Source organism: Acipenser ruthenus, chromosome 2 (assembly GCF_902713425.1).
Source record: "Acipenser ruthenus chromosome 2, fAciRut3.2 maternal haplotype, whole genome shotgun sequence".
In the NCBI taxonomy this organism is placed as follows: Eukaryota; Metazoa; Chordata; class Actinopteri; order Acipenseriformes; family Acipenseridae; genus Acipenser; species Acipenser ruthenus.
In genome coordinates, this window is record NC_081190.1 from 37,109,232 (window position 1) to 37,124,413 (window position 15,182).

The window sequence follows — 15,182 nt, forward strand, 5'->3', positions numbered from 1 at the left end:
GTATTGTACAGCATATATTAATGTAAGCTTTTACATCTATTTTGACACAAATATGGAAGTTATAGCACTGTTGCTGTTGCTCATTTGACATATTTATTTCTGAGCTTGTTTGAAACACAGCTTATAATGTATACCCAATTTACATCAATTCTCTCTCTCTCTATATATATATATATACACACACACACACACACACACACACACACACACACACACACACACACACACACACACACACACACACACACACACACGAATTAATGCCAATTCCTCTTCTAGTCTGAATAATAAAACTGGAATTTGTACCAAATGATGCTGAAGTGCTTTAATGTGGAAAATTAATAGGACACCTAAACTCATGCCACTCAAGTCCTGAGCTGAATTCAAACAGCCCTACAGCCCTCAAGGTATTTTAATTATGTTGACCTGATAATTATTCAGAGCTATTTTCTTTAGCTTGTAGACATGCTAAATAGGTAGGGAGGAAACCAATATTGTGAAAATGTATAGGCCATGGAAACGATGGTACAGGAAAACACTTACTGAATTGGTCTGGTCTAAGAAGTAAGTTATTTTCAGGGTGAGTGGTCTAAGCTCCAAAAGTGCTGACCTACACACAAGAAAGGTCTCGCACCAGAAAAGCTGTTGGTGGGGAAGATAATTAAGTGAATTTCTTTGATTATTTCACACTTACCTGGACAGAAAGCAAAAACAGCTGAATTCTGATACTGGCAAACAAAAGGATTTACTATTAAACTCATCATTAGGCAATGCTTTACCCAGAAAAAAAAACTATTTTATTGTGCCTAAACATGTGGCGTTTTGTGTTTGTATAATGTGTTCAGTAATAATCAGAAATACAATACATCTACTGAAATAAGAATGCTTCAGGACCGCAGTTTAAGTTGTCTAGATTGCATTCTCCATGCAGGTGTTCTGGAATAAAGAGCTTTACCTGTACCAAGGCAGTACCTTGAACTGCACAATATTCTGTCATTAAGGTACAGTAGGTTCCAAATACCAATACAGCCAGAGAAAATCTTAAGCAAAATCCATATCTTAATCGGCTGTTGTTGCTCGACAGGAGAGCTACATTTTTCAACTCATTTTTATATACAGAAATTATTTCTCAAATTATGTTTGTTTTTACACCAGTAGCAGTAGTTAACATTGTCTATTTATAAGCTGATAACGAGTTATTGGGGATAGGTTTTTCAGGTTAAAATAAGATACATTTCTAAAAAAAAAAATGATTACACAAACAAGCCTCTCTCTATTATGAGCTGCCTAGTGGCTGTGCACAAAACATGAAAAAGTGGGTGGAATTACAATTTGACTGTGATATACACATGGCCACAGACTGGCCATGGTGAATCATTTGTTTTTAAATACCGTATTCCTTAAGACACACTTTTTAAACCAATTTTTTCTTCTCAAAAATGGCCTGTGTCTTAAATTCGACTACGGTATAGTGATGCGTGTATTAAAATCGCCATCAAAAGATGTGACTACCCGAGGACACAAACAAAAGCGGAATTGACTGCCCGATCTCGAATCATCCATGACATTCAGGCAGCCATTTTCAAAGATGCGTCATTAAATTCCTGAGGAATTCAAAGAGAAGCTTTTACAATTTCAGCATTTTGTTATTAGGCTCAGTTCTAACAAACAGTACAGGCTTGGACAGATCTTTTTCGACATGCCAAGCAATACCACAGTTCACAAAAAGAGATCAAAACAGGTGTGAGTAATCACGACTGGAAATGAGAAGCAGCACATCACTGTAATGCTCTGTGTGACAGCAAACAGCCGCAAACTGCCTCCATACATCGTTTTCTTATATGCGTAATTGAGGGTATATCTTTGTAAAATGCATCTTTATTTGATGTTTTATTTTTTCCTCAAATTGAGGGTGGGAAATGTGGGCTGCATCTTACATTCGAGGGCATCTTTTTTTTTTCCACAAAACTTAATTATATAAACTTCTTTATATCTGACTTATAAACAGACAGACAGGGCCACATACTGCAAAAACCAAAAACTACAAATTATTTGTTTTTAAATAAAATAGACAATGTGATCATGTTACATTTTTACAGAAAACAATTCAAATGACAAACAATATTTTAGATATCCACATATCAACAAGATGCCACTCCCCTCTATAGTGGATTTCAATGCCTGCATCCAAGTCAATCCTTTAACTAGACACCCTGGGTTGAAATATGGGTGAGCGAGGCCTCGTTGTTAATTCATCAGCTCTTTAAACATCGTGAGACAACAGAGAGCATACTATTGAACTGAGCAATCAAATCTAGTCCCTTTATTGTTTTTAGTGGTAACCAGAGAGACACAAAATGGACGCCACAGTACTTGGTCAAAAGATCTTAATGCATGTCACTACATGTGGCTATAGCAGTTCAAAATGTGATCACATTGAACATAGGCGAAAATAAATGGCAATGCATATTAATTTATTTGACAAATAGGTTAATATGATGAAAGAAAGGCCATTACAGCTGATACCTTAAAAATTAAGCAATAGAACCCGAAGAATAAGGCTTTACTGTCTGGTAAGGCCCACCTCATGCAGTTAAATGCACGAGCCGAATAAAATATCTAGAGCATATTGAGTAAAAGAGAGAAAAAGGTGAAAAGAGTAAAATAATGATAAGGATCCACTGAGGTTTAGATCAAAATAAACCCTGGGGTCTATTTTTAATGATAAATCAGTGGTCGATCTTAATACCACTGCCCTAAAACTCTGAACCACCTCATCCTGCAAACCTCTTTCCACTGTGTTTTTTATTCCATTTAAATGAGTTAATAAGGGGGGCAATAATTGACGTCCAATGTAAAATATCAGCTGGATTAAATGGTGTAATTCAAATTAAATGGTGATAGGATTTACATCCACCATTGTTTAGATCATTAAAATTGAGCCCACTATCTTAATGATCATTTTTTAACTACAAGTGAATTTTCTTACTCATCAATTTAAAATATTCCCAAATGCATCCTTGTTGTACTGTGGTGGAACAACCTTCTTTTCAATTTTGACAGAAATGTCAGATAAATCCATTTGAAGAAATAACCCACTTTTGATAAATCCTTTCAATGTTTCATTGATATTCCATCTGTAAAAATATATATATTTTTTATATATTTTTTTTATTTGGATACAGCTTTTGTTCTACAGGTTTGGCGAGACCTTGAAAATGTGATTTTGTATTCTGCTTTCATTTTTTATTGAATTAAATTTGATAGTGCAGGATAACACTAATCTTTGTGCATGAAATATCTTATTTTCTCTCTCTCTTTTTTTTATAACAAAGATTAAAACACCCCTTATAGACACTGATAAGACAAGCCTGTCAGAATTTGCTTTCACAGTGACCAACACTCAAGCCAACCGATCACAATCTCACAAAAGGTCAGACAGTACAACACTGTAATCCAAACAATGACTCACTCCTATTATATAAAAAAAACAACCCCCCCCCCCAAAAAAAAAAAAACAGCAAATATTTATTTGTCAGGGTACTTGCTTGGGAGAATGAGGGGGATTGCTGGCAAATCTAATTTTTTTTCTCTAGTATGTCACGTCTGTATTTCTAGTCTGTACTAAGTGCATGAGGTTGCCTAGCATTTGGTGTATTTCTAATAAACACTGAAAAATTACTCTCTCTCAGTCTAACTGTATTAGGACATCTACAGGGAAGCAGACATATATACTCATAATAAATTTCTAAAGATAAGGTTTCATCTTAATTGCATAAACAGATGTTAGCAGTATTTTTCATTTTGTGTCCTTACAGCCCAATTTAACCTTATTTGTTGGCCAAATTTTAAGGTTACAAAAGGACTGATGCACTTTGTTTTTAATGCAAAAGGTCTAGATCATAAACTAAGCAAGACTTGGATTGCATTTTGTTAATGGAGTACTGTGCTTAGATTGTGTTATTCCTCCAAGCATATTTATCATGATTGATGCACTAAATATACCAGTAAACATAGTTTTACAACCTCTTACAGATGTATCTTTATTTGCTAGTAATGTATTAATCATTATTAGGCACACATACATTTTGGGTCTGACATTATCAAGCACATCATTTTATTACACAGCCATCTAGTGCACTGAAGTGTATTGCCAGCAGTACAAACAAAATATTAACCCTTAGTACCTGTTCACTAGATGGCACTGGTGCTTATGTGTTTTTTAATCTGATATAGCCTGCGTTATATATGCTTAAGGCAACTACTGAAGAACTGCCCTGGAAATCAGGTCAAAGTACATCAACAATGGAAATATTGTATTTATATTAAAAAAAAAAAAAAACGGACTAGTTGCAATAAGAACCAGTCAATTAGTGCAAACGTAAAAAGGTAATGGGGCAGTGGGGGGGGGGAGTTCTAAGGCTAATACACATGCTGTACATTGTGTTATTATACCATCTCAGGTTTAGAAGTGTATTTATTACAAGATTCCAATTATGCAAAATGTAATACACAGACACTTTGTATATGTATAATTTCTATAATATTCAATTAGTTCTGTGTGTCATACCATTAACAATGGGGCTAAAATTAACCGGAAACAGAAATGTATAAGAATTCAAGTGTGCATCCTATTTGTGAGAGGTGTGAGCTGTGTCTTAAAAGCATCTGGACTTCTGAAGGAACAGCAGCTCCCCTCTTCAACTTTTGCTTTTTATCGGCAATCCATACTGTAGGCCCAGGAACTGGAGCCGGTCCCTGTAAACAATGAAACAGTATACAGAGAAAGAGCATGTTGTGCAGGTACTCACTTAGAGAGTTGCTTTTCGGAGTCGGCACAAAGCTCCAGCAGCCCCATCAGCACGGCTGAGACGTCCATGTAGGGCTCCCAGACTGTGAAGCCTCGACCAATGAGATCAATGGCAGTCCGGCGAATGGTGCTATGGGAAGGAAGTTTGGGGCTGGGCGGCTGCAGCAGGAGGAATGTGAGCGCCTTGCCTAGAATTAAAAGGGGGGGGGGGGAAGAGTCAATGACAATGGAACTAGAAAATGGATTTCTTGCTCATAACCCCAGTTACCTGTTTGTCTTTGAAGTAGTGGCGTTCTGTACAAACAGCTGAAAAATCATTGAACCTCCCTGGGCTTGTCACAAGGGTAAAATGAGTCTGTGTTTCAGAAAGGCAAATTTAATTACACACCCAGTTAGTAAGAAGGTTGAATGCTGGTTACTTTTTATTTTAATATATATATATTCCACTGAAACGCTTGAAAGAAGAAGACGTCCAAAGAAAATTACAGGTACAGCAGGTAGGAGAATCGTCCAAGCAGTTAAATCCCACATTAACAGCCAAGGACTTAAATAAAGATTTGTTTTTGAGATATCTTGAAATACTTTTCAGATATCTCTAAATCATTTAGAGATATCTCTAAATAACGTCCTGTTCATTTAAAGATATCTCTAAATCATTTGAAGATATTTTCAAATAACTTCCTGTTCATTTAGAGATATCTCTCAATCATTTAGAGATATCTCTAAATAACTTCCTGTTCATTTCGAGATATCTTTAAATCATTTGAAGATATCTTCAAATGAACAGGAAGCCATTTCGAGATATCTCGAAATCATTTGAAGATATCGTCAAATGAACAGGAAGCCATTTCGAGATATCTCGAAATGACTTCCTGTGAAAATGCTCTATGTTTTCAATGGACTTCCTGTCCATTTAAAGATATCTTCAAATGAACAGGAAGTTATTTAGAGATATCGCTAAATGAACAGGAAGTTATTTGAAGATATCTTCAATTGATTTACAGATATCTTTAAATGAACAGGACGTTATTTGAAGATATCTTTAAATGGACAGGAAGTTATTTAGATATATCTTTAAATGATTTAGAGATATCTTTAAAACCCTAATTTTAAGATTTCTCTAAATGACAGGTTTGCCGTGCCATGCTAGCACAGTCCATATGGTTTCCATAGTATTTAAAGATATCTGTAAATCATTTTGAGATATCTATTTAATTTTTAGATATCTCAAATTGATTTACAGATATCTTTAAATTAAGTTTAGATATCTTAAAAACTGCACATTTAAAGATACCTGGAATTCAATTTGAGATATCTGGAAATGTTTTACAGATATCTCTAAATATTTCAAGATATCTTAAAATGCAATTTGAGATATCTCTAAATGATAATTTGGCTTGCTATAGCTGTGCTATAAGCACTATAGTACAGAAGGTTGCAGTAAAAATACCATAACTGTGGTACAGATCTAAAACCTAAAATATAAAAAAGAAACAGAGAGGGTTTAACCATCCAGTTTGGATACTAAACAGAACTTCATATATAAAATAAAATAAAATAAAATAAAACAAAACAACACTTCCTGTTATAATGGAAAAGAAATCTGCCAATGTATTGGCACAACATTAAATGCAGTCTCTAACAATAGCTAGTGGTATTTTAAAAGCAATGCCTCAGATCTCTATCCCATTACACATTAATGCACTTAAACTAGTTCAAATGATCACCACAATGTATACCAGCCTCATAATCAAATCTGTATCCAAGCACTCCACATACAGTACATACAACAACAGCTGAATAGCCGTGTGTGTCTGACAAAGAAAATCCACTACAGAATCCACAGTGAATGGCGTCTGATTTTGGCTTTGTTTTTATTCTTCTTGTTTCTGCTCATGCTAGCATCATTGTCATTTCAAGAACCAGGACCTGCAATATGTGCAGTGCAGAACACTTGAATTTGATATAAACATTATGATTTTGTTAGTAACAATTTCTCTGCTAAGGTTATAATTTTTTTTGGAGCAATCAGTATATGAAAGTTGATCACCATGATCTGTGCATCCACCAAAAGTAAGTTTGACAGATCCATTCTTCATATTCTGGTTCTAATCGATATAACTTGTGCTAAAGAATATTCTAACCAAGTTCCATCACATCTGGATGCGAATCTCTATGTAAAACTCTAATACTGTACGTGAGACACAGTGCTTACTGTATGTATTGTGTCCTTGTCATCAGGGATATGAATCCGTAGCAGGGGATAATAGTACAACAATATTCTTTACCCAAATTAAGGTGAAACATTAGGCATGTGTGCAAATCAAAGCCATGGACACACTACCAGAGCATCAGTGTTATAAATGAAAACAGTGTGATTATTATGGATTATGTTAAGATCATATTAATTTCTATGTATTACTGAAATATAAAACAAAAACTATTGCACAAGATTTTGACACTATTAGGTAACAGATCACTCAAATCTATATTCATTATAAAATAGGTCACAACCAGAAACACTATGAATAACATTACCTGTTCTAAAAAACACATTACATTTGTTTTTGACTATTTCAGTAAAAAACAAAAAAACAAAAATATTAGATAGATAGACAGATAGACGGACGGACAGACAGACAGACAGACAGACAGACAGACAGACAGACAGACAGACAGACAGACAGACAGACAGACAGACAGACAGATAGATAGATAGATAGATAGATAGATAGATAGATAGATAGATGGATAGATGGATAGATGGATAGATGGATAGATGGATAGATGGATAGACAGATAGATAGATAGATGGATATATGCACTGACCACTTGCAGTACACATCTACACAAGGGACACTGGGAGTAAGGATCAGCGCTTTCAGCCATTTTATGCAAGGAAAAAAATCATTTTCTGCAGAGGTCATCTCAAGCATGACCCGGCATTTAAGAGAAACACTGCAGGTGAAGACTGACCATTAACAGAGAAGGAGAGGGGAGCGCCAAGCCTTGCACCATTTACTATCATTTGTTATACTGCACACATTTCTACAGTATATTACGTACCATAGTATACTGTACACACTTTAAATGTATATTAGCCAATCTATGTTCATAGTTTCTTACTATCTAAGATTTTGTTTCTGTTTCAGAATGTGAGCAAATACCAATGACAGACCTTTCTGTGTTTCTTTTTCATAAGGTACTGTATATGGTCTGTTGCATTCCCACCCCCTTACAATGCCTTTCTTATAAAAGGACAAAGTGAATGGCTCTCCCTAGCTGTCTTTGTGAAATGCATATGTTGTTATACATTCCCCAGTGGACACATCTGGAAACAACTTGTGCAGAAGGATTAAAGGACTCACAAGGCACTGATTTGCACTACCTTACCTGAGGTAACATTACGTAGTCTAACATTAGCGCTAATTGTGATCTGTGAACCAAACGTAAATCTTTTACATTTAACCCTAGTTGAACACCAAAGGTTAACTATTCTGCTAAAAATGTGTAATTTAAGTGTGTGTGTTGTTGCATGTTGTAAAATACAAACTATATGATGATGTTTTCAAAAGGAAAAAAAGCATTTTTGTTACAAAATAATGGCAGGTGCAATACTACAGAATCTTATAAAATACCCACTGTGTCCACATTGGGTTTCCGGAAAGCAAAATGCAAATGCTAATAATACTAATTCTGAATGTTTTCTCTGTATTAGTACCTGAATTACAGAAATCCTCAAAGGATCTGGAAACCTAGGGTTTAACCTCTGGAAAGTGTGAGCTATTAAACCTACAAGATAAGATGGCAGAGAAACTACAGCAAATCCTTTTATGAAACCTTAGGCATCAAATAAGACACATATATTTCAAAGGAAAGAACAATCCAGATGTCCTTTTTGACAGCTCTTTAAATAACCTGCAAAAGATTGGCATGTCTACAAAACCTACTATGTGCTGACGGACAGCTTTTTTACGACTCAGACTCAAATCTTGCGGACACTGCCCCTGGGTCAGCAACTGTAAACATTTCAAATGCAAAGCTGCATCTGCAGTGGTCAGCATGGTGTGCGGGGAAGGCCTCCAGAGAATGGCTAAAGACTGCTGGCATTTAACTGAAATCTTATCTCTCTCTCTCTCTCTCACACACACTGCATATAACAGACACACCAAACCTTAACTTTAACCTGAGCAAGACATTCATCTGGAAACAATGAAAACTTACTCTTTTATGCCATTAAAAAAAAATAATAATAAAAATAAGACAAAAAAATCTTACAAAATTTCTTTAATAATGATAATTATCTTACTGACATTTCTCAAGTTGTTTTAGCAGATATATTCCAATCCCTGCACACATAGTTTAAAGAATCAGTTTCACAAAAAAATCTATATTCCGTGGGCTCTATCCTCTCCGTGTCCCCCATTTATGAAGGTGGAGTGAACCAACTTGGTTGAGGATCATTAAGGTCTGTAGTGTGTAATGATCTGCAACACAAATGCTGACAAGAGGTTTCCAAATGGCAGTATTTTTGCATAGAAATCAAATTAATGTTGTTTGTGAAAGCTAACTGCTGAATAATTACATTTACAATTTGCTATATTTATTTAGGGTCACTATATTCCAAACTACTTGGCAGCTGAGAAAGCAACAAGATATGGGAACAACATACCCTATAAATGGCCCTTATTACGAAGTGGAAATTGGAAAGGTAACAGAAACATATATTACTTTATGCATACCGTAAAGAGAATTTTAAACCTATATATATATATATATATATATATATATATATATTTTGGGCATTACAGTGCACTAGTTCACAGTTACAACTAATACTTAAGACTGTTCTACCTGTACATTGGTTTTGAATAGGTAAATACATGCAGGTCAGTACAAAATCTAGAAAACAATAAAACAACAAATTCTGTGAAATGACTATTCTATGGATTTCACTATTGTTCACATTGCTGTGAAGATATTATTATGTGGTAAAGTACATCATCTCTTCTACATACGCACAATGGCACAATGTTTAATCATTTTATGATTAATGCAACTGCAACCCCCCACCTCCTCTCCCCCATCCCCCCACCCACACACATCTTAATAATGTATGGAAGTTTACATTAAAGGCCATAAATCCCACAAAACATCAGCAAGCCAAAATGCTGCAGTTGGAATATTTTTGTTACAAAATACATAACGAAATACATCACATAAAACTCAAGCTGAAAGTTAGGTAAGCCAGGATGCTGTCTTCAGGTATGCATGCAAATCCTAGCTGACACCAGATCCCGACATCATTATTGAAAATCAAAACAGTTTGATGTGTTTTATTCAATCATTGTCTTCATAATAATGATGTTACTTACTTAGTGCAGGAGCTTCGGCACTTACATATCTAGTTCTGTCTTTATTGCCATATTGAATGGAGTATTAACATAATCTTTAACAGCGAGATAGTGTAAAGAGAGATACTGTATTCGAACATAATTAAAAAAAAACTATATCTGCCAGTCAATTATTTTGATTTCATTAGATTATGAGTTTTCCTTATTGCAGCCTACAAAATTATTATTTTGATGGTTCAACAAAGCTGCCTGCAAGATGGCTTCTGACGCTTTGCTGCTCTGCCACTGCTAGGGGAGCAGCTGTCGTTCCCATCAGGGGAAGCCTCCTTTTTGTTGCAAAGGCATAAGAGAAGCAGCATGGAATGCAAATGCACCATGTCTTGCACTTGCGATTCATACCATACCATTGCTTCATCAAGATGTAAAGGATGTGGTACACATGCAGGTTTTTAAAAAATAAAAATAAATAAAACTAACATTCCTATTAAAACTACAATATTACAAAGCGTTTACATTTTCTGTTTGCATTTTGCTGTTGTGGAAACAAATAAATAAATAAATAAATGACCAAATAATTAAACACATGCAGCGCGTATGTGGTACAGTCTAAGATGTAAAAATCAAAATTGTGACACCAGATCACCAAAACAGTACAGTAACCATGGGCCTCTTTTTTCAGTTCTTAAAGGTTACAGACAAATTCTTAAACTGTATTTAGTCTCCTTAATTTGACAGCAGTCTGATAACTATGGAAGCAATGGAAACTATTAAAACAGCCATTTAAATGGATAATTTATATCACGTACAGTACATGCGTAATATTACATTTACAACCAGCTTAGCATCAGCACAACTCTAATATTCTTCTCCATCTTAATAACCAACAGCCACTGGAAAGGTTCACAAACAAAAATTATGAACAAGGAAATTATTAAAATATTCATGCTGCTTAAGCTTTTGAGTCTCACAGTAAAAAAAATAAAAAATAAAAAATTCTATTAATATCATTGCTAAAGAGTTTTACAAGCACACACTGTAAAATTATTGATATAATCTACACAGTTCAATGATGACAAACATTCAGCCAGGAAATCAGAAATCTGTTAGCAGCTGCAGTTGCAAGGCAGAGATCATGTAAAGGAGGACCCAACCCTTCTTTTTTAAACAAGAGGGAATTAGTGGGATTGACATTCACAGCAACCCGTTTGCTCATTTCACACTATAATATCAAATCATGTAAAATACTAATAAAAGTCTAGTATGACAATAACATTACTGTGATAAACGAATTCATCACTAATGCCGCTAACCCCCCCAGCTCATTCTCTGCATATAGGAATAGGAATAGGAAACACACCTATTCTATTAATGTGCAGATGGTTTGTAATTGTGCACAAATTAGCACTGCACCACTGATTAGCTTTAATAAAAACTGACAGTATAGATTTGGCATATAGGCGACAACTGATAATACGAATTAGTGGTAGAATGCAAAATTTGTTGCTGGCCCTTTGAAATTCGTATTAAAGAGAACTGACTGTCCTCCTGTAAGTATAATAACTTGTCAATGCGGCATCATGATCTGTTTTGTGTTACTTGTCTAGGTTGCCAAGTTAATAATAATCATAATAATAATAATAATAATAAATATTAATAATAACACCGTGTAACAATTTTTTTTTTTTTTTTTTGGTTCCTGGGTAGTAAGTGTTATTTCCTAATTGCTTATGCCTCAAAAGTATAGAAAATGGCTATTATTCCCCACAAACTTTGCTTTTGTGACCAGGACAGTGATATTTTGAAATTTACCTATTTTCCAGAACATTCCAGATAGATTCAGTGCTGAGTAAACTTGGAGTAACTTCTAGAACTTTCTAGAACTTTCCAGTAATATAAATAGTAGTATAAATACAGGGGCCTTAAGCCCACCAGTTCAGTTTAGTTCCAGCTGCCTAGGTGGATACATATCTGCATTTTTCTGAGATGGCATCAAGGTCATAGGAGACTTCAAAATGGTGGCATTCCTGATGGGTCTCCAAGGCGGTTTTACCAAGTTTCCCTGCTATCTTTGCCTTTGGGACAGCAGGGACACCATGACGCACTACCACAGGCAGGACTGGCCACAGCGGACAGAGTTCTCTGTGGGGAGGAACAACGTCAAGTGGGAGCCACTGGTGGACCCCCGGAAGGTACTGATGCCACCACTGCACATCAAATTGGGCCTTATGAAACAATTTTTCAGAGCTCTCGATAAGGAGTCGGCAGCCTTCAAGTACCTTCAAGACTTCTTCCCTAAGCTGTCTGAGGCAAAGGTCAAAGCCGGTGTCTTCGTCGGACCACAGATAAAGAAGATCCTGGAGTGCAATGAATTCCCCAAGAAGCTCACTAGTAAGGAGGAAGCAGCTTGGAACAGCTTTGTCGCAGTGGTTCGGGGCTTCCTGGGCAATCACAAGGCCGAAAACTATGTGGAGCTGGTGAGACTCTGGTGAAGAACTACGGAACAATGGGCTGTAGGATGTCCCTCAAAGTCCATATCCTTGATGCTCATCTTGATAAATTCAAGGAGAACATGGGAGCGTACTCGGAGGAGCAAGGCGAGCGCTTCCACCAGGATATACTGGACTTTGAACGCCGCTACCAAGGACAGTATAACGAGAACATGATGGGAGACTACATTTGGGGGCTGATTCGTGAAAGTGATTTACAGTATAATCGTAAATCTCGAAAAACTACTTGCTTCTAAATCTTTTGTAGTCATTTTTGTATTACTTTAGTATAAATACATGTTAATTTGGATTCATATGTTGTTTTTTTCTGACTTTATGTTTCTCATTGGAAATAGGTAAATTTCAAAATATCACTGTCCTGGTCACAAAAGCAAAGTTTGTAGGGAATGACAGCCATTTTCTATACTTTTGAGGCATAAGCAATTAGGAAATAACACTTACTACCCGGGAACAAAAATTGTGTTACATAGTGTAATCATTTACCCCCCCCCCCCCCCCCCCCCCCCTCAAATCATTTAGTTTAAATTTAAAATAATCTTTTATATGCAGCAGCATGATTTATTTTGTGTTACCATAATGGTAGCCTACAGGCTAAAGTAAAAAGAAAGTGGGCTAGGTGTTCATTTGATTTTACTATTGTACAGATTTATATTTTTGTTCATAATGCAATGTGTAGCTTACCCAAAACACAATAGCGTTATTTTAGCACAATTATTCATTTTAAATACATTGAGTACTATAAATTTATGTGTGTCAATTTTACTGTATTTTTAAACCCAACCCCTCCTTACAAAAACAATGTTGTTTTGATTCTTGGACCCTTGCATATATAGATGTTATCCTTCAGGCACCCTCTGCTGCAGCAAACCACAACTCAACTCAACTCCTGCTATTTATTTGAACAATGTCGCACGACTCTTGCAATAGAGATCTCGCTAAGAAGATGCAATAAATATTTAAATTAACATATTTTCTCTTAGTACATACAACAAAATTTATACTTTGCTAAGTGTCACAACGAAAATGATAATTGCGGTATGTTTGCGCTGCGACTGGCCCATTTAGTACACCTACCCCAATGACTTATAGCAGAGGTGGCCAAACCATGGCTCGTGAGCCGCATGCAGCTCTTTTACAGTTGAAGTGCGGCTCCCGGTGAAATGTTGGGTGACGCTCACTTTGCGGCTCAATTTAACTGATGAAAGAATAATAAACAAAAACGAACAGAGAAAGTAAAAATAAACACAATGAGTTTATTATTTGTCTTCTCGGTCTTCATTCGTGTTAATTACTCTTTTTTCACTCTCGTTCTATCTCCTGTTTCTTTGAGCCTGTATGTCCACTGCAAGGATTCTTCACTTGTTGACTTTTGAAGCCGGATGTGCAGTTGAAAGTAAATTTCATAATTTTGAATTAAGTGCTCGTTCGTTTCGTGGAGACAATGGCATTGAGCAAACCCGCCACGAGTAATAAAAGAATGTATGAGGCTTTAAACCAGACTGGGAGGAAGGGTTTGCAGTGGTAAACAGTGGTAAAAATGGTGTCTCATCTGCAACAAATCGCTTACACACTATAGCCTGTACTACAAGGCGAGCAACCTCAAACGTCATTATGAAACAAATCACAACACATTTTCATATGAATATCCTCCTGTAACAGACTGAAGGCAGATGCTGCTTTCGGTGTTCAGTAAAGACGCTGATTTAACAACTCAAGCAAGTTTTGTATGGCAAGCATGGAATATTGCTTGTGGCAAACATAGTTATTCAGATGAATGAATCTTTTTATACAACTGGAGTGTTGGCGTTAGAATGCATGTTTAAATGTTATATTGCAGGTCTAAAATTATTATATTTATATCTTACGTCTCGTCATGAGCAGATACTGTAATCCCTTTCAAAATAAATACAGTGCATTTGTCATCCACAAAGTTCAATAGTTTAATACACGGAGCAGTCATAAAAAAAAATTAAAAAAACATCTTTTTTGTTTAAACCCAGCATTCAGACCTTCAAGGGAAGAGCTTGTCAAAAAGAATGCTTACAAAAATGTGTGTTTTTATGTGCTGTTTTTGGTGAAATCAGGTCAGTTATTGTATTTTGCTTCATAATAACTGAATATATTTTATTTAAAGTGTGTAATACATACAGTATAAACAGAAATAATGAAAAAACAGTTTTATACACTGTAGATCTAAAGTACAATACAAATTACACAGAAACTGTGTAAGCAATGTTCTATCTTGTTCTTGTGTATTTTGCTGCCATCAAGAGATGGCCTAACAACTACTGTACTGCACAACAATGCTAGTATTTAAAATGTCTTGCTCTCGCACACATTTCATGTTTTACAGTACGTGTCTTGCGGCTCTCGACCATGTGGAAATTTTGGTATGGGGTTCGTAGGGTCAGGAAGTTTGGGCACCCCTGACTTAGAAAAAAACTGCTCTTTGTTAGTTTTTATACTATAAGGGTACCTCTTATAAAATGTGGAAAAATGGCTGCAGTGATT

General features: G+C 35.7%; 1 protein-coding gene across 5 annotated transcripts in view; it reads right to left on the minus strand.

The window, feature by feature from the left end:
- LOC117972622 (WD repeat-containing protein 7-like) overlaps positions 1-15,182 on the minus strand; it is a 218,604-nt gene that overhangs the window by 42,218 nt on the left and 161,204 nt on the right. For all 5 annotated transcript variants that reach the window (XM_058995394.1, XM_058995386.1, XM_058995407.1 and 2 more), the window contains one exon: positions 4,812-4,998. In XM_058995394.1, the coding sequence (XP_058851377.1) occupies positions 4,812-4,998 (187 nt within the window). The remainder of the gene's footprint in view (positions 1-4,811; positions 4,999-15,182) is intronic.